At 42.1% G+C, this 21114-nt stretch overlaps 1 protein-coding gene across 1 annotated transcript in view; it reads left to right on the forward strand.

Annotated features, from left to right (window-relative positions):
- The window catches only part of rapgef6 (Rap guanine nucleotide exchange factor (GEF) 6), a 149191-nt gene extending 130285 nt beyond the window's left edge, over positions 1-18906 (forward strand). Inside the window, 14 exon segments of the mRNA XM_054625253.1 lie at positions 2601-2768; positions 3150-3365; positions 4956-5167; positions 5828-5951; positions 7433-7456; positions 8824-9044; positions 9832-10005; positions 10113-10259; positions 11637-11756; positions 13159-13420; positions 16429-16504; positions 16506-16971; positions 17646-17996; positions 18815-18906. Coding sequence (XP_054481228.1) covers positions 2601-2768; positions 3150-3365; positions 4956-5167; positions 5828-5951; positions 7433-7456; positions 8824-9044; positions 9832-10005; positions 10113-10259; positions 11637-11756; positions 13159-13420; positions 16429-16504; positions 16506-16971; positions 17646-17996; positions 18815-18837 — 2584 coding nt within the window. The 3' untranslated portion in view covers positions 18838-18906.
- Positions 18907-21114: the final 2208 nt, after the last annotated feature.

Genomic DNA, 21114 nt, shown 5'->3' on the forward strand with positions numbered 1-21114 from the left:
CTATGATTTCAATTCTAGGGAAAACTTTGGAAATGTGCTTTGAGTTTAGCAGTCATGGGTTTTACTTTTAGTTAGTAATAGTGCAAATATATAAATGAATGCAATACTTTACTCAGGGGGCCATTGGCTCAATCACCATTGTGTTACCTCCTTCAGAGATAGACAGTGATCTAAAAGATATTTATTTAAATGAAAATCTTCAAGATTGAAAGGACAAAAAGCAAACCAACAAGAATACTCATAAGATAAACAAGATAAACTACCCTGCAACACTATTTCATGGTTAGTGAAGCACATTAGTCATGGAAAGAGGCATGTATTTACAGCAGATCTACTGTGGAACTGTTGGACAAAAAGCAGCTGGAAGTGTAACAGACAATTTGAGAATTCATACAGTCCTATTTCGTGTTGAAGGCTCGAATGGCTGAACCAAAGATACGACCTGCTGTGCTTGGACTCAAAGCCCAGAATCCTGAGACATGGGGAGATTTTACTTTCCTTTTCAAATTATTTCTGGGTTGGTTCAAATTACGCGAGGCCACACAGGGCTCAGTATGAGCTTTATTCTGCACAAGAATTATAGCACATCTTTTTTTCCAAATCACTGCTAACACAGCGGCTACAGACTTCACAACAGTTTGTACACTTCATATACATAAATCTATATTGATTAAATCCTCCTAGAGCAGCAGGTCTTAGTCCTGTTCCTGGGGATGCAGGGTACCATCCTCTTTAGAAATGAATCCACTGAGCATTTCGGAGGTGTTAATTGGTTCCTGAGCAAGAGCTTTGAAAGAAAGCTGGCAGGAGCAGGATTCAGAACAACTGTCCTACTTCAGTACGCAATCTGCAATTTTTCCCATTAAGGGCAGGGTTGGTGATAATCGTCAAAAACATTTTCTTTTATATTTTTGTTGAAATTCTCTTTTTATCCTTAAGGCAATAAAAAAAACCAAATGCTCTGTCACAGAAAAATGGAAAAAAATCAGATATCTGTGGTTGTCACAGGTCTGTAAAAAGCCGTCCAATCGTTTAATTTGGCCCTATTTTAATGACTGGACGGGCTACCTGAGCGTGTTCTGGACCTGCACTCATTGCTTGTCAATTGTCATGTTAATTCTTTACATTCATGATGATTTTTGGGGGGTGGCTTTGGAAGGAGGCCTGAAGGGACGGGCTGTCATTTATGCCGATTTGGCATTTTGCTGCTAGCTACTTTCATCGAAAAAGAGTTGGCCACACTGGATTCTTTTTTTTTATCTAGCGTACTCCTGCTAGTTTCTCAAGATTACCCACCCTGCCTTTAGGAAAGAAAAACAACTGAAGTGCTGCAGGGATCTTTGATTTCCTTTTCTGTTGTAACTTGAAAATGTTCACTTTGTTGTGGACACAAAACTCATGTAGGACATCTAAGAAAGGACACACTGCACATTATTTTTTTTTTAGATGTCTCACACATCGCTGTGTCGTCCTGCTGCCAGACACATTCCCTTTTAAGACCAAAGTTAGTAGGACATGGAGGATAATTGAACCGCAGCCGTAAAAGTCTGCTTTAAATCACAGTCCCCCCCCCTCTCCTCGTCTCCTGTGGTCCCTCATCAGTCCTCTCCCAACTAGGTTAGCATGAATATTTCATCCTCTGTCAGGGGCGAGGGCCTTGGCAGAGGCACGTTCTGGAATAATTCAAGCACACACTGAAATGTACACACACACACACACATACAAAGATATTGACACAGACAGTCACCTTATACGCCACCTCGTATCTGTTTAAAGACATGCAAATGCTGCGTTTACACACCCGCACATATACTATTTACATGCATAGATACACACAGACTGCTACCAAGAAACAGGAAGCACACACTCACTCACTCAGAGGACACTCGTGGTAACACCTTCCCTGTGTTTTTGATGGATGGCTGAGTTGCTGGGAACAAATTGCCGCACTGTGATATTTGTAGGAAAAAGGATTGGTTTAAGAGCAGAGGTATGAGAACAAGCAGCGCCCATAGATTGCTCCTATGTCTAATACTTTACTGTCCTCTTATCTTGGGGGCATAAACTGACATGTTGGCAGTATTTTTACATGATAACATGTCAAGTGTGTGGTGCAGCGTCAGCAGGATGTCCATATATGTATTCAGCACGGTGGGTGTATTTATCAGGAAGCTTCCTCCGGTTCTGAAGATTGAAGCCAATGAGGAAGAGTCTTAAAGCTGCATTCTCTCTACTGTCCATCAGGGGGCGACTCCTCTGGTTGTATAGAAGTCTATGAGAAAATGACTCTACTTCTCTCTTGATTTATTCCCTCAGTAAACATTGTAAACATGAGTTTATGGTCTCAATCTCTAGTTTCAAGTCTTCTTCAATACAGCATGATATGTATAAAACTTTTTTAAGATAATGTCAGAGGAAATGTACTTTTGTTAACATCTTCATCGCATAAGATATGTTTTTCATGAGTCTGACTCCAAATCAGGACCAACTAAACTTTTCCTCTTCTCTGAGCCATTAAACCTTAATAAACCAGAAACAGTGTTTTCACTTCAAAGTAAAGTTCCCAATCTAACATCCTCTGTTCCCCTCCTCCTCTTCAGGTACTACCTGAAGAACAACATGGAGACGGAGACGTTATGTTCTGACGATGACGCACAAGATCTCCTCAGAGAGAGTCAGATCTCTCTGCTGCAGCTCAGCACCATGGAGGTCGCTGCCCAGCTCTCCATGAGAGACTTTGAGCTCTTCAGGAACATCGAGTCCACAGAGTATGTTTGACATTTTTTAATTGGCTGTTGACCCGTAATAACTTTCATAAACTGATTTATAGTCAGGACAAAAGATAAAGACACGAGTCCAGGCAAGAAAACTTCTGGTAATGAATTGAGCATCACAGGATGGTGATGTTTCCTGAGCTAGTGTTATGAAGTTAAACAGGTCATAATTCTCTCTCTAATATCTATTTATATGTTGCTGTTAAATCAAAAAATATATGTATGAACGCAACCTCCGTACGTTAGCAGTGCTGCTAATGTTACTAGCTCTCCTTCTGTCAGTTTCAACTGATTTGTTGTTCACAATGTAACGGTCCGTTTCACCACTGGATTAAAATATATATATTAATATAACTTCCTCTTCTCGGTTCTCAGGTACGTGGACGACTTGTTCAAACTGGACTCGTCGTTGGGAAGTGGTAACCTGAAACAGTTCGAGGAGGTGATAAACCAGGAGACCTTCTGGGTCGCCACGGAGATCCTGAAGGAGCCCAACGCCCTGAAGAGGATGAAGACCATCAAGCACTTCATCAAGATCGCCCTGCACTGCAGAGAGTGCAAGAACTTCAACTCCATGTTCGCTATTATCAGGTTTGTGAGTGTGTGAGTGTGTTTGGTGTTTCATCACTTTCCTCATTGTGTTGTAGCAGACGGGCGTCTTGTTCTGTGGTGACAGCGAGCATTCACTCCGTCTCCCCTGACAGCTTTTGTGCCAAATGAGCTTCGGCCTTTCCCCTCCTGCCCACACAGACTCTGCCACTGCAACACTACAGCGTTTAATACAGACGTCCCATAGCAACGGTTTATTTTGCTGTTGTTAATCCAGACTGAGATGAAGATATATCTACTGTGTCCCTGTTTTAAGTGGTAAAACCCCATATGAGGAGAGACAAGGTAGTTTCATTAGCTTGTTTTAGGAGTGAACTTAGAGTTGTGATTGTGTTTGAACCCACCGATATCTCCAAATGTGTGTTTCTGCGCAGGCAGTTTGAGTTTGTTCCTGACCCGAGAGTATTCATTCAAAAACATCACACCATGCTCTCACTGCAGTGGTTACTCTTAAGACATCTACAGTAATCTACAGTATAAATAGTCATCAGAGGGTGTCTGGTTTCTGCAGCAAACATTTAAATGAAGAGGCTTTGATTAGATGAGGAGATTACAGTTCGTGCGATGCATAAATACAAATACTTGATTTACTTTTTTTTTTCTTATTGCGCGAAGGAACCATGAGTCTGTGGGACCAGGTCAACTTTAGATCTGGATTCACAGTCTTAGGGTCTTAGGAGCTTAGTATGTCTGTCCTCGAGCAAAGAAAGTCTTAGTCGAAAACACAATTATGTCGACTCATTGATTGAGTTTCTCCACAAAAATCACAATAAAAGCACTACTTGAAATGTAGTGTTTTTCTGGAGATGTGCTCATAAGTCACTCAGCATGACAAAAAGCATTAAAAGCAACTAATAGACTAAAGAAATCTTTGTCAACTGAGACCAAAACGTCCGATTACTCGTCTTACCGACTGAGATTTAGCAGTCGTGGAGCTCGGCGTGACGGCGATCCTCTGCTCGCTGCAGTAGAAGTGTCCGACCTCCGTGACCCTCTACACTCCTCCTCACAGCGGGACGTCTGCGCAACATATGGTTCTCTGATGCATAACCTGCCCGCTGACAGAGGGCATGGCTGCTGTGTGTGTGTGTGTGTGTGTGTGTGTGTGTGTGTGTGTGTGTGTGTGTGTAAGAGAGATAACAAGCAGTGCAGTTTTCTGTAGCGTTTCACAGTTTACCAAGTAGTTATTATCATATTATGTTTTGATTATCGTCTGTCAAACCACATCTATTAGGCGCTCCTAGAATAAAGAAAAACAGACAACCAACAGAAAGAAAGTGAGAAAACATGGAGAAAACGTCGAGTTGATGAGCGAGGGACAGGAGATGGAAAGGAAATAAATGCTGTGCCGGTCATAATTATCAGTTGTCTAAATGAATCTGTTCAGAGATGAAGTCGCCTCCAGGGGTCCAATGCTCCGTGAAATGGAGACCTTGCTAACTGAGAGACGATTAGCTAGGAAAGTATTAATTGCGTAAACGGGGATTTGATTGTGTGCATTGAACATAAACACTAAAACTAAACTCCTTCTCCTCCCTCTCTGCCTCCTCATCTCTACTTCCTCCCGTTCAGCGGCCTGAACTTGGCGCCGGTGGCCCGACTGCGCAGCTCGTGGGAGAAGCTGCCCAGCAAGTACGAGAAGCTGTTCGTGGACCTGCAGGACGTGTTCGACCCGTCCAGGAACATGGCCAAGTACCGCAACGTCCTGAGCAGCCAGAGCATGCAGCCGCCCATCATCCCGCTGTTCCCCGTGGTCAAGAAGGACCTCACCTTCCTACACGAAGGTAGACGGCTTCGTGGAAGGCCCAGACAGGACTTTCCTTTATTACACACATGTTGCTACATTTACTTTCATTCTAAAACCATTTCTGGAACTTGACATGTCATTCTGCTCAGTTTGAAGTCTCCACACTTCCTCTGTGTTACCCCGAAGGTCAATTTCAGTCTCACTCAGGAGGTTTAGTTCTGCTAAAAGCTTCCCCATCCTGCCTTTTTTAAGCATATCACACCGAGACAGGTCAAAACTACCCGACCTGACTTCTCCTTAAAGGTGTTCTCTTAAAATATCTATGCACTGTAAAGCCATGTTAGGAATGGAAAAAAAAAGTTTACCCTAATTGTGCAAGTTTGGCCCAAAATTTCTCAAACGGCCCAGCCTGACTGAGTATGAAAGAGCACTTTGATCTTCCAGACAAGAAGGAGACCAGAACAAAGAGATTTTTACTTTGAAGATTCGACTGAGAAATATCGTTGTGCATGTCCCCAAAATATTAATCATTTAATCCTCCTCTGCAGTGTTGACTTCTGACTCCCCGCTCACTGTTTGTGCACTCTTGTCCTGTGTGTGTGTGTGTGTGTGTGTGTGTGTGTGTGTGTGTGTGTGTGTGTGTGTGTGTGTGTGTGTGTGTGCGTGTGCGTGTGTGTGTGTTGTGTTGTCCTCTCAGGCAACGACTCCAACGTGGACGGCCTCGTGAACTTTGAGAAGCTGAGGATGATCGCCAAGGAGATCAGACACGTGGTGCGGCTGACCTCGGCCAACATGGACCCGGCCCTCATGTTCAGACAGAGGTTGGTTGTTGATGATTTTATGAATTATTTGCTTTAACTCGATGCTGTTTTGGGGGCCAGTTTCACAGATACTGTTTCAAAATCACCGGTGATGAAAATAAAAACTGCACACGCAGGATTTTTATGTGATTTTCTAGATTGTTTGAGTGTGAGTTGCCAAGTTTTTGAGATATCATCCGTAAAGATGTCTGCCTTCTCTCAAATATAATGCCACTATTTGGAAATTTGCTTGTGGTGCTAAAAGTGACCAAAAAATACATGTGAAAAAGTCACCATCATTGTCTCTTTCCAGAAAACATGAACTGGTTACTGGAGATAATCCACAGACCTCATTATGAACAGTTTCATATCGGAACTATTTTCTTTCAGCCATAGTTAAATGATCACAACAAAGGTCTGTGGATTATCTTGAGTAACGAGGTCATGATTTCTGGAAAGAGACATTTATTGTTGAGTTTTTCAAATGTAAATATTTGCCACTATGAGCACCAAAAGCCGTATGTCTCATATATTCCCATTATATTGGAAAGAAGCAGACATTTCTACGACTGAAATCTCCAAAACCTTTTCAACTTACACCAAAACATTCTAGACTGATTTCTAGCACTACAGGTAAGAGGAAAAATATGTGCTTTTGATTTTGGGTTGAACTCTTTCTTTAATAAGCGATATCCAAATCATCCAAAAATATTCTCAAATTAAGCCGGAGAACTTCAGAAGCTAATGTCATAAAAATGTGAATTCTTGAGCCTTCTTTTAAACATATTGGGAGAGACTATTTTGCTCATCACAGGATCCAATGAACAGATTTGCGTAATGAGACGACAAATAAGGCAATTCGTGCAGGTTTAGTAGGTGATAATCAAATAATCAACTCCCATATAGTGTATTTAAAATACAGTATATGTATCTTTGAAACTGACTCCTCCTGTTTCCTGTCAGACAAACAAAGAGGCATGAATCCAGTAGAGTAAAGGTAGATTACAGCTTTTAGAAAAGACACAAACTGTGAGCAAACATAAGAGGGACCACTACACCACCGTATACCTCCACCGTATACCTCCACCGTATACCTCCACCAGCCCCACAGGATCACAGATCCACTCACTTCCTGTCCGGTCATGGATGGATGGACTGGAAGCGAGCTAGAAGTCACTGCTGCAGTGCATGACTGCCCTCTGCAGACACTCCCCCCGTACTGCAAGCTCCAGATGTTCTCACAGGACTTCATCGTTACATCATCACGTGATAACGAGACCTGTTTTTATATGATGCACAAGGCCACAGCACAACACACACACACACACACACACACTCTTCAGGTTGATATGGGGAGATGTCATACGTCTGGTGTCCTCCCATCTCCAATCATTTCCTGTCTGTCTGTGGTGGCATGACCTCTACATAGTCCTGTCCCCCCCCCCCCTCCCCCTGAACTTGTCTTTAAGTCACGCTTCAATCTTCACACCTCTTGCTTGCAGGAAGAAGAGGTGGAAGAGTTTAGGGTAAGTTTGTCCTGGAACTCGTTTCATCCTGTTTCGGCCTGGACCCGCAGAGATTTCATCCACCCCTGCATCCCCCCCCCCCAAAAAAAAAAAAAAAACCACCATAAACTTTGCATGCATGCCCCCCCCCCCCCCACCCCCATTTACTGAGTGTCCTCGCCTGTGCTTGTGTTTGATTAACCCTTTCCATTTGCAGTGTCCATTCACCTGAACCCATAACGTAGTCCACCATTGACCCATTCATTGTTTGCCCTGTTCATAAGGATGTATGTTTGAGTCATATAGTAGCTTGAAATGATATTAACAGAGAGTTTCTAAACAAATGCACATACTGGTACTGTAGGTAGGAAGCAAAGAAGACTGTCTCACTTCTCACAATTTCATTATTCGTCCATATGCAAAGACTTACAGTTGAGTGAAACTTTCTTTTCTTTGTACGAGGAGAACTCAGACACCAAGTCACAGACAAAACAACCAAGAGTCCCAGAGAGGCTGCGTGTGTGACTGCACATAGTTTTAATAAATGGAAGATAATTCAATTTAGATATATCAATACATTTTTTTATATTTATTACCTGTTTATCTTATCACTTATCATTTAAACGTTATTCTACAAACCCTAACAGCCTGAAAAGAGGCTTCACGTTTGCGTGGTTTTTTTTACGGTAACGCTGAAAGTTAGCTCGTCACTGTCATTATTTTACCCAGACGTCCAATCACAGTGGAGGACAGGCCTTAACTTGTGTTGACGGTTTTACTTCCACTGATATTCCGTATCATAGCAACCACAGTGACGTCTCAGCTGAAATGAGATGTGTTGTCAGCTGCCGTTCAAAAGAATGAACCCTGTTTGGGAAAACCCCACCACACATCTGCCTCATAAAATGAACCGACAACAAACCATGAGAAATATTTACAGATACTATTTGACTCAGGTCTGTTCATATCTGCATCCCGTCATAATATCCCCCATATCAAATCTTGTGCATCTTTTGTTTCCTAACCCTTATTTGCCTCCATGTGACAGAATGTCTCTGCTGTTCTGTTCTGTGATAGCATGGCACGCCAGCGAGAGCTAACTCCCTCTCTCTGCTGCATGGTCCTGTTTTAAAAATGCTCTGCTCGCAACACGAAGACAGATTGTATAGTAGAGGAGGTGTTTGATAAGAAAAGTGCCTGTTTTTATTTGTACTTATTGTTGTTTTACCGTTCCTCCCCTCTTTATTTCTGTCTTTATTCTTGTGCATTTCCTCTGTTTTCTTCTGCATTCATCTCTTTCTCTTGTCTTCATCTTCCTCCTGCTCATCCGTCACCACTTTGTCCTCGTCTCCTCATCGTCCTCCTTCCTCCTCCACTTCCCTCGTTAGGTCTCTGAGTCAGGGCAGCACCAACTCCAACATGCTGGACGTTCAGGGCGGCGCCCACAAGAAGCGGGTTCGCCGCAGCTCGCTGCTCAACGCCAAGAAGCTGTACGAGGACGCCCAGATGGCCCGGAAGGTGAAGCAGTACCTGTCCAACATGACGGTGGAGATCGACGAGGAGAAACACCAGATCATGTCTCTGCAGTGTGAGCCGGCCTACAGCACCTGTGAGTGACTGAGACCCAGGGAACGAGTTTTATTCATCAGAATTCTAACTTTATTTGTATTTTTTTTTGTGGATTTGTCCTAAATAAATCACTCTGTGTCAGTAGATTACAAAACGTTTGACCTTCACCTGACCTGGTGCACACACATCAGTAAACTCTTCATAGAACATATTGTTTCAAAGCATTTATATGTATTTTGGTGAAGGAAGAAGTTTAATGCTAGAAAAATGGAGGATAATTAAAAATGTATTTGGGAAAAACTTGAAGTGGGAGCTGTAATTTCAAAATAAATGTGTATTATTGGCCCACACTGCCACCTAGTGTATTTGCAAATGTCCTGCAGAAAGAAAAAAAAAGAAAAATGATCAGACATGCTGCATATACATCATCCATCGTTTGTTCACTGCACAACAGATCTATTTTATTGTTTCTGTTTTAGGTCTTTAAAGTCTTAAAAATGTATGAAAAATGTGACAGGATATTATTATTATTAAATATAAATATATGATTTAAAAAAAAAATAGTAGTAACTCTGTCTTTGCTCTTAAAATGTGCAAAGACACCAGAACAAAAGTCCCTGTATACATCTGACACATGTGATGTAAAGAATGAATAATGAATGTGATGATGAAAACTTTCTGTCTTTTATTTTATTCTAGTAATATTTATTAAAAAAATGTGTCCACTTGACTACGATATTTTCCAGCCAATAACACAATAACATCCTCAAAAAGATTGAACTGACTCTGTTTGGTAAATCCTTTTCTCCTTCCTCCTGTGTTTTTAGTGTCTAAGAACTTGAGTGAGAGGCGATCCACCAAGTCGGACATGTCTCCGGTGTCTCTGCGCTCCGCTCTGCCCTCGGGGAAAACACAGAACAGGGTGTCTCAAGTCCTTCAGGTCCAGGTCCCTCTGAACCCTCTACGGAAGAAGAGCACTGCCAAGGACATCGGCCCTCCTAGTGCGTACTCCTGCACCTTATCATCATCATCACACTCACTTCAAGGGACTCACTTGATTAAGCAATGACTCTTCTGTGACCTTCGTCTTCCTCTTTTCTTCCCCCAGACTCCAGCTCTCCTCAGGTGGTGAAGAAGCCTCCGGTGATGTCGTCAGAGGAGTGGAGCTCCAAGAGGCCGTCTGAAGACAGCGTGTCCATGATGTCCTCTCTTCACTCCAGCCCCACGGTGTCGCCTCAGGGCTCCCCACGCAAAGGTCAGTGACAGGAGAGATCCACCCTGTTTGTTATCCGAGGATGAAAGGAACTACATTTCCCCGAAGCAGGTTAGAGAGGTGGAGTAGAGGGGAAAAGTCAGAGCTCTGAAACACAAACGCTAATCTTAGTCAGACAGTTGCTATGAAAGGCTGTCACGAATACTGGTTTTAGGGCTTTGAAGTGAGAGAACATCCTTTTCTTTACCAGCGTTAGTCACCTCTCTTCTCTCAGACATTAAGAGAATCAGACCTCAGATATACGGCTGCTAGCTCTACACCTCTCGAGGCAGGTTCTTTTCTCTAGTTGAGGCCATCAGGTTGGACTCCTGGTAATCCTGTGACTTATTAAAACGGCTGTAATAGTAGGAATGAAAATGTCAAAACAAGCTGTTAAACTCTCCTTAAACGTGCGGCCATTATTGACCTTTATTCTACTTTTCATTCTTATTATTGTCTAACGAGAGATGAGGACTTTTTACCTTTTTATTGAAACGCTAACGGCTTCAAAATGTGCAAAAATCAAGTTAAATAAATTACAGCGATAGCCCAAAAACAGGCCATATGTAGGCCTATAAATAAATGAATACATTGATATTATTATAGCCTATGCAAACATATGAATTAAGGGATCTGGCTTTGTAGATACTGTCTGTCTCTGCTGCTTCAGCACCCTGGACAGCTACGAAAAGACAAACAACTAAACACAACAAACAGCGCCATCCGTCTGAGAATAACTCAATTATTAATGTTGATGCATAATGAATTACATGGGATTGCTATTTTGGATTTTTTTTGGAGTGAGGCCTATATTAAAATACACAACAAAAGTCAATGCTTTAGATTAGAGATTTGGACGTTCATTACCACAGCAGCTACTCAGAAACTATGTCCAGTGTGAGTCCTCTTGCATGTAAAGCCTCTACAGATAAACGTCTTGTAAACAAGCTTTGGAAAAGTGTTTGATGTCAATTCAAACCAGATTTCTTTTTAGTTTAGGGGGTATGATTTAAATTTTGTTTCATATTTATTCTCATTATTATCTACCCAAGATCTTCCTTGTTGCCAGTGTTTTGGTACTTTTTGTAAAAAGAAAAAAAAAACAAGTTTAATGAAATCTTAAGAAATGAAACACCAAAGTATGGTTTACATTTTGTACTACCTTGTCATTTGCAAGTGCCTTCATCATTTCAAGTGTTGATTGTAGAAAGAAATGTTATGTTAAGTTTTCATGGACATCCATGAAATCTTGTAGGATTGCACATGTTTTTTTGCTACAAAAAGTAACTGAGATTGTTTTTTTCCTCCTGTTTCAAGTTGAATAAACAGCCCTCACGTTCACCTCTAACCTCGCCGTCCTCACCTCTTGTTTTTCTTCAGTGGGGGGCGTGGCCAAGTCCCAGAACTGCAGCCAGATGAACTTGTCGGGATCTTCGTCGTCTCTGACCAGCGACGCCAGCACGAAGGCCGGCACCATCAGCCTGCGGAGCTACGGCATAGGTGGGGCTCTCCTCCACAAGAGGATCCTTCTGATGACCAGGCAGCACAGCCGAGAGAGCAGCAGGGAGAGGAGGAGTCAGACAGAGGAGGAGGAGGAGGAGAAGTGAAGGGGAAAACAGGAAAGAGAGAGAGGCAGTTAAGAGAGATTTGTTTCCGTCAGAGCGAAGGAGAGGGAGATCCAGGCAGCAGAACAGCCAGGGTGCTCAGGCAGATGTGAGACCCAGACCCCCAGAGTCCACCATCAGGACCAGACTGATGTCTCCGTTCAGGGTGCTGAGGGAAAGGAGTCAGTCCAGGGAGAGGCCGGCGGCGGTCAGACCACATCTGATGGTGATGGGTGGGGGTGAGGAGGAAGGAGGAGAGGGTGTGTCCTCCTCCTCCTCACCTCAGGACGAGAGACAAGGACAGGCAGAGCAGGGAGTCAGGAGGTCGGTCAGCCCGAACCCCTTCCTCTGGCTCTGCAGGGACAGACACAGCAGGAGAAAGACCTTTTGACAATGTGTGTTATGTGTCGAGTCAAAACCCTGACAGTGAAAACAAGTTCATCGTATTTCAGAGAGAATCTTTGTGAATTGTTGCATAGAAACAAAGTGAGACTTCAGAGAGAAAAGAGTCTCATGTCCACCGTTTATCACAGAAAAAGGGATGTGAGGGAGAGATTTTCACAGCAAACATTTGCAGCAGATAGAAAAAAGACATTTATTTGACCATTTCAGTTCGTTCTCTGAGTTCTCCTAACAGTTCTTTGTCAATCTTGTGTTGCAATTTCTCCGAACAGCAGCAGTTCTAGCAATATATATTATTGTCAAAGCGGAAAACCTCTTAAATCCAAAGTGAAATTTTTCTTATTAGAAGAAACATGAATTTATCATCAATTTTCTCGTTCTGTGCTTTATTTTATTGACACGTTCATTAGTTTCAGTCACAGTTGATCTGGTTCAGAAGATATTTGTAATTTATATAGTTCAAACTGTGAGTCCTTCACAATCACGTTTAACTTCACGTTTCAGAAGTGGTCATAAGTTATTTCTTAAAACCGCCTGCTGTGATGTGTAAGCGTTTATGGAAAGTAAGTGCTGTACGTGACGTAGAGACGATGGATTTCTAACTTTTTTCAGTGTTATTTTGCAGTATTTGATATTAAAAAAGGGCACAGAAATGTCAGATTGTCTCCCCATTTGATTGTCCAAAAATTCCCTTTAAAAAAATGATAGAGAGATGACCATTTGGGTTAAGAAAAAATGTCTTAATCCATGCTACTGGAAGGTGATTTTGGTAAAAAGGCTCTACACAAACATTTCTCTTTATTTAATTCATCTTTTCCCCTATTTTCTCTCTTTGCATTATTGTCCTTTTAACCCACGTTCCCCTTCCCCCCTCCTCTCCTCTCCTCTCTGTCCAGGTTACGCTCTCCTCCCGCCGGGTAAAGCAGACAACCTGTCGGACTCGAGTCACAGCGAGATCTCGTCCCGCTCCAGCATCTGTTCGGTGGACTCGGTTCCGGCTCCCGGTTCTGACGACCGCTGTATCAGCAACAGCGGCAGGATCAGTGCTGCTAGTGCCCCCGTTACTACGGCAACTGCTACGACTCCGGCCCCAGTGCTGGAGAGCTCAGCGGCAATACATGCACACTTTAGTGCTGAGAACAACCAGCCCGGCACAAGGTAACTCAATTCAGTTCATCTAATCTGTCTGGGGAAGCTAATTAGTTTACAATCACAAAACATGTGTATGTGCACTCAAGTAGAAGGGTTCGACTCAGCAAAACAGATGTTTTGAAAGTGAGAAACCTGGTTTCCTCCATGAGAGAGCTGATTTCTCGGTCATGTATAAACATGTTCATAACAACAGACTAACAGGAAGAGTAGCGCTGTTCCTGTTGAAGGAGCAGTGTGTGGGATTTAGGGACATCTAGTGGTGAGGTTCTAGATTGCAACAGGCTAAAAAACCCTCTGCGTGCTCTATGAAGACGAGCTGCTTCCTATGTAGATGTTAGTGGCTCATTCCAAGCTGACAAAAACACAACAATTCTTAGTTTCAAGTCATTATACACTCATGGAAATGGATATTTTATTATATTTCTGCCAATAGATCACCCTCAATGCTACATAATGTCCCTTCAGGTTTATCTGAACTAAAGTGATAAATCCTTTCATACTTCTTCAGGTGTCACACTGTGTACAAATGCAGCTTTTTGCATAACAAACTATGAGATATACTTCTAAAGCCCTATTTACAACAGGACTAGTGTTACAGGGGACCTTGTGTGATTTAGAAATGAGCCTTCAAGTCTTTGTTCCGTGCAGCGCATTCACACAGTATAAGTGGTATGTATTTTACTTTTCATAATCCCCCCTGGTATGATGTCAAGGTGTATGATATTTATATATAATATCATACATATTATTCATATTATATGGGCCTATCTATGTTTATGCAATACTCTTGATCCGGTGCAAATGCGTAGTTGCTCTCAAAATGTCGTCAAAACTTTCATTTTTAGTTGTAGTTGTAAGTATAGACCAGGAAAGAGGCAGAAAAAGTCAAACACCTTGCAAAAAGAATAATCAAATCACGGAGATACAGACAGACACGGCAGATCCGCACAGGATTAAAATCACAGATGACCTTTGCAATTATTCTGAGTTACAAAAGGTCCCCAGGTAATACCAGTCCAGTGTGAAAAAGGCTTTAAATGCAAAGAGTCCATCTGGACTTAGAGGACCTGCAAGTTCAGTGAAAAACAAAGTCTGGTTGGGGCTGTGCTTATTAGACATCCACACTCCGGGTGTTCAGATTTTAATAAAATCACTGACCAGCTCAGCACAATATTGAAATCACCTGGACTCCCCAAGAGAAATAAATCTAGTCCAAAGGGTGCCGAGCTGGTTTGAGGAAACATAATGAGTTTTTAGAACTGAAAAGTTCAACTTGAGAACACAAATAGGTTCTCTGCCACATGGGTCAAATAGTTGGATCTTCAGGAAAGAAATCATAATGAAAGAACAAAAAACGTGTTTTCTGAGCCGTGACTCGAGAACAATAAAGGGCATGACACACACACACACACACACACACACACACACACACACACACACACACACACACACACACACACACACACACACACACACACACAATTATGTGCTTCCCTCATTAAAACCCAGAGAACAGGAAGTCGTAAAACTCTGCAGGTTTTTCATCAGCGTGTCACATTTACTGCCTCCTCGCTCCTCCTCCTCTCCGTTAACAACTTATCGGTTTCACGCAGGCTTCTTTTAATCCGTCTGAGTAAACGACACACCTCTTTTTACGGTCTGCTGTTTGTTTATTGTTCCTCCATGATCAGGCCGGTCTGTCTCTTAAAGAGGAGACTATAAAAATATCACAATGATCCGTCTGCCTCTCTGATATTATATGAACCTCGGCCTGTTTTATGAAATATGGCTCAGTTTCATTGAGTGGCTTGTTTGTGCAGTAAAAACCGTGCCAGTGAATCAAACTGAGGGTTTATGAAAAGACACCTGAGGAGGAAAACTTTCTTTAAAAGCCAGACAGCGATCTGCCATTCAGGAAACGCCGTCAAATATTTGCTTTGTGGTTTTAGTGAAGAGAGTTAGTGTGCAGACCGGGTATGAACTTTAATGGGAGACGTGACAAAACATTTTTGGGCTATTTTGCTTCCATCACAAGTCTTCTTTCAGACTAGAGGAAAGAAAATATCCAAAATACACATCTAGGTGTTTATTTCACTACTTTGTCTATTTACGTCTCTAGATTTCTACTAAATTCACCAAAAGTTACCGTTAGATAATGCCTCATTTACATATTTAAACATAACATTTCAGACAACCTGTAATACAAAGAATAATCATCTTAGTGTAAGTAATCAGCCGGTGAAGTTTCATGTTGATATCTATTAGTTAATGTGTTACCCTATTCACCTGTAGTGTCTTCAACATGTCTGTCATTTAACTAAACATATAACATATGTTTTTTCTCAGACTCTGATCCATAAATCTCCACTTCAGTAGCTCTTACATACACCAAACTTTACAGCTTCATTCCTCTCTATGTTCTGAAGGTTTCTACAGAGGGGTTTGTTCATAAATCAATCATAGCCTGATTAATACAACATTATATTACTAAAAACATGGAGAAAATAGTTGTTTATGGGGTGACAGAAAGAGATATCAAAAATTCCCTCAATAAAAACTTTTCACTCTAATATGTCGACAAGATTAAACAAGAACTTTGAGCCTGGCTTTATAAAATCTTCAGATTTCTGATGTGGAAATAAATGCAAATTAGCACATTATAAGATAAGATAATGCCTTATTTGGATATAACATCTGCAGAAAACTTGTAATACAGAAAATAATTGACTTGATTAAAGTAATCAACAAGGGAAGTTTCATGTTGTTTTCCTGGTAGAATAACTTTTCCTGGTTGTAAACTGAGGATGAGGACACAAATCAGCTGTGTAGCATTGAGCTTGATGTTCATTTGTTGGTGTTTGTTGGTCCGTGACTCTCTGACCTTTTATAGATATAGAAACTCTTTAGTCAGCTCATTTCAGTTTGACTTATCTCCCCCTTTACCACCATTCAACAGTTTACTATAATAATGTGCAACTCTGTTTATTTATTATGATCTCCATCATCCGCAGCAGCTCCTCGTCGTTGGCTCGAGGACACGTGTCGCGCGCCTCCACCTTCACCTCCTCCATCTCCACGGAGGAGCTGACCCCCGGACCACACCTCCCTGGACTCCGTGGCGGACAGCGGCCGCGGCAGCTGGACGTCCTGCTCCTCCAACTCCCACGACTCCTTCCAGAGCCTCCCGGCCTCCTCCTGCCGGCCCTGGGACCACGGCATCCACGGGCACCCGCTGGCCCTGCCGCACACGCACCTGGGCGGCTTCAAGCACGCCCAGCCTCCCATAGCGGAGGTGGATGCAGCAGGTCACGCGTGGCCCAACGAGGACGCGGCCTCCGGGCACCGCTCCAGGGGCTCCGGCTCGGATCTGTCCAACCAGTCCCGGCAGAGCTGGGCCTCGTCCGGCTCGCTGTCGGACACCTACGAGGGGAATTACGGGACGATAAAGCGGCGGAACACCGCGGAGCAGACCTCCTCTCCGACCGAGGAGGAAGGAGGGCAAAGCGCCGACCCCGCCTACAAAACGGTGACGTCGAGCACAGAGAAAGGCCTGATAGGTGAGGGGGCGGGTTGCGAGTTTGATTCCCTGTAAACACGGCCAACCGGAGGACTTTATAAAACAGTATAAACAGTAAATTAAGTTAAATCTGCTGCAGATTTTCTTCTATCATTCTGCAGTTTGCTATTTTTATGAGGATAACAAAACATTTTTAAAACAGTTTATGGCTTTAGGGTGATAGAGGAGGAGTTAAGACAACGTTGTGTCTGCCAACGCAACAAGTAGTCGATTAATCTATAAGTGAAATTGACTGAAATGCTGATAATCGATCAGTCGTTTATCAGCTTCTCTATAGGTTTCATATTGTTGGTTCAGACAAACCAAATAATTCAATATTTTTTTAGACTATTTACTTTTTTTTTTTTAAGAAGCGGTCGATGAATCAGGTGAATAATGGATGAAAGTGATCAATAGTTCTAGCTCTGTATCCGCCGCAGCCATCCATCTCATCGGTTGTTTGTTTTCCTTTTGATTTCCAACACATTTTGGTTGCATGCGTAGTTGTGTGTCGTGTTGGAGAAGCATCACATTGATTATAATTTTCCCCCATCATTTTTCTTTTGTTTCCCCTCACACCTCCTTTTTCGACTTCCTTTTGCAACTTCCTCACCCTTCACCCCCCTTCTTTTCTCCATCCCCTCCTTTTTTCTTTTGTTCTGCACCTCCATCCAGTGTATTGTGTCACATCCCCCTCCAAGGATGAGCGTTACCGAGCTCCCCCTCCCACCCCTCCAGGCTACCAGGGTCTGGCTCTGGGGGATCTCGGCCTCACGGACGGAGGAGTTCCCCTCCCGAGGCCTCCTCACCTCAGACCTCCAGACTACAGCGTGGCCCTGCAGAGGAGCAAGCTCCTGCAGAGCCCCGGAGCTGCAGGCGGTCTGGCCGAGGCCCGGAGGCTGGCCGGTAACCACCACCTCCACCTCCTCCATCACCCGGAGGCCCGGACGGCCGGCTCCACGCAGGGCTGCTCCAGACCGCCCAGCATCTGCCTCCCGCCGCAGCAGCTGGCCGACAGCGAGGACGGTGAGTCCTGCAGGACGGTGACATTGTTTGACTCTTGAGCAGATTTAACCAGTTGGACTAAAACGAATCCCTAATAATGATCTTATTACTTACCATCGTGCTTTGGCTGCATGTTCGTGAATCATATATTCAATTGCATTCAACGGGGTATCCAAAAGGTCTTTAAAGAACTTTTTGAACCTTGCAGAATCCCAGAGAAATGTTTAAAGTTATCGCTAACAAACCTGTAGACGAGGCGATGACATCCATGAGAAAAAAAGACACTGGAAAAAAGGGAAAAAGTAAAGTGGGGGGTTGGACACTATTAGTATTCTCTGTCGCCTCCTTTATTTTATTTATTTTATTTATTTTTAGCTATTTACCAGTATCTTTTCCCTAACATTATTATTATAAAAAAATATTTTTAATTATTATTATTATTATTATTATTATTATTATTATTATTATTATTTTATTATTATTATTATTTTTATTATTATTTTTATTATATTATAATGACAAAATGATAACAATTATTGTTTATGTAGTTATTAAACTTGCCTTTCAATTTTATTATAATTACCATTTATTAACACACTTTCAGTTTCTTTGTCCTCCTCACACATACCTGTACTAACCTCTGGTCACAACTCGTCACATATATTAGGAACACATGTCAACACACTAACCTAATAACAAAAACAAACAGGAATCTGTTCCATATTTAAATCACGACATCTGTTTCAAACGTCATGTGTTAGTGTCTGTATATTACTCTTACATATTTCTCTTTATAATTTGTCAAAGCCTGAAACATTGTCCTCTCTTCTCTTTTACAGATGAGCAAGTGTCAGCGGTGTAAAGACGCACACACACACACACACACACACACACACACACACACACACACACACACACACACACACACACACACACACACCACACACACACATGGACCAGGTCGTGTTGATGAGGCTTTGGACTAAACTAGCAGCCCGTCGTCACCAAACATCAGAGCACATCCTCAAATTACTGCCACACACACACACACACACACACACACACACACACACACACACACACACACACACACACACACACACACACACACACACACACACACACACACACACACACACACACAGCCCTGTGTGACGTCACCGCGGACCATAATGCACCACTGTCCTCTCCTCCTCCCAAGACTTTTACAATCATCTCTTTTTAAAAACCCATTTCAACAAAACAAAAGAAGAGAAGAGAAAAGTTTTAGATACTTTTTAAAACTCTTGAACAAAAATAGAAAACGGTCGACGGACGTCAACAGAAATAAAAGGACAACTTAAAGAAGGAAATAATAAAGACATGAGAAGAAGTCGGCTTCGTGGAAACAGACCACCATGTACCTCCATTTTGTTTCGCTCCCAGCTCTGTTGTCTAAAGGTGTTTCACATTGTTTTTACAGTTGACAATATTGTACAGTGATTCTTTTTTCTTATTTTCTTTTGCATTTCTGATCTTTGCAAAGTTTTTACGTGAGAAGGAGGAGACAAAAGGGATGAAAGAGACAAATATCAGATCTTTTTTTTGGCTGTTTTTGTTTGCAGTTTGTCTTCAGCTCCAAATAAGATGAATGTAGATGCGTAAGAGACAAGAAAAAAACCATTTTAGATTTCTTTAAGGGGTCTTTATGGGCCTCTATCAAACCGCTAGCACTGATAATGTATATTTACATAAATAACATCATTTCCAAAACAAACAAACCAAAAGGAAACCATGTTTTTCTCTCCTCCTGGGGAGGTGAAACAGGAGAAATGACCTCCTGACTAATCAGAGAGCTCGTCTGTTTGTGTTCACTCCTTGTGCTTTAGTTTTATAGACATCAAACAGCATCTCTCAGGCTCACCGACCACCCGACCACCTCTCTCTCTTATTGGCTTGTTGGCTCTGAGGTGCGGTACTTTAGCGGCATGCTGCCTCCTGGATGTTCCATAAAAAAAAAAACTGTATTAATACTCGTTTTCTTTAATGAGCTGAAGAACAAATGCCTCGCTGCTTCCCGTAAAGTAAAAAAAACAAAAACGCGTGTTGTTTTATCGCAGCAGCTGTAATAAAACCATAAATTAGCACTGCACACACACACACACACACACACACACACACACACACACACACACACACACACACACACACACACACACACACACACACACAGCAGACTCTCGTGCATTAAGACAAAGGACAGTGTTTACACCGACGCGTACACAGTTTGTTTACAGTGTTTATTTTACGAGTTGTGTATTGAATTACAAGCTGAAATGTTAAATAGTCAAATGCTTTGGGTTTATTTGACCTTGTAAATTTGTTTATAGAGCAGCAGGAACATGAGATGCAGAATAAAGTTTTTTTTGTTTTTTTTAATGCTTCTTATTTAAAAAAGAACGAGCAACAGAACTAGTCAACAGGTGAACGTACTTTAACGCCTGGCTTGCATCTCCATTCCATGTTCATAGTACATTTTGTAGAATATTTAAAGGATTTGCTTGAAAAAATTTAACAAATTGTCTATTTGTATTAAAAAGCGGAAAGCAAATTTGTACATTCTGAGTAACGTTTTGGAAAAAAATCTTTTTTGATTGTGTTTATCTGCAGTGCAGCGGGGTGTTACTGGAATCTAGACCTTCTCCTCTTCTTCTTCTTCTTCTTCTTCTTCTTCTTCTTCTTCTTCTTCTTCTTCTTCTTCTTCTTCTTCTTCGCTCTCTGTGATGCTTCTTTCTTTATTGTTTTTGCCACACGAAGACTTGAAAGGATTACTGCTAATATATACATGGCATATATATATGAATTTATACATATATATATTTGTTTTGTGTTTCTTTTCCATAATTGAACGTCATGTATAGTTGAGAGAAGAGAGTCCTCTATAAAGGTTATTTTTTTGAATATTTTGTTATAAGAAATACTCCAACTGTGTGATCGCTCTGTTTCTGTTTTTGTTTTCTCCTCACTCTCTGTTGTTGGTGCCATTTCTGCTCTATCTAGATGACTAATTGCTGCTGTGTTTTGGGATATGATGGCGTGTGTTTGTGTGTGTGTGTGTGTGTGTGTGTGTGTGTGTGTGTGTGTGTGTGTGTGTGTGTGT

The sequence above is a fragment of the Anoplopoma fimbria genome, chromosome 24 (assembly GCF_027596085.1).
Source record: "Anoplopoma fimbria isolate UVic2021 breed Golden Eagle Sablefish chromosome 24, Afim_UVic_2022, whole genome shotgun sequence".
NCBI classification, from domain to species: Eukaryota; Metazoa; Chordata; class Actinopteri; order Perciformes; family Anoplopomatidae; genus Anoplopoma; species Anoplopoma fimbria.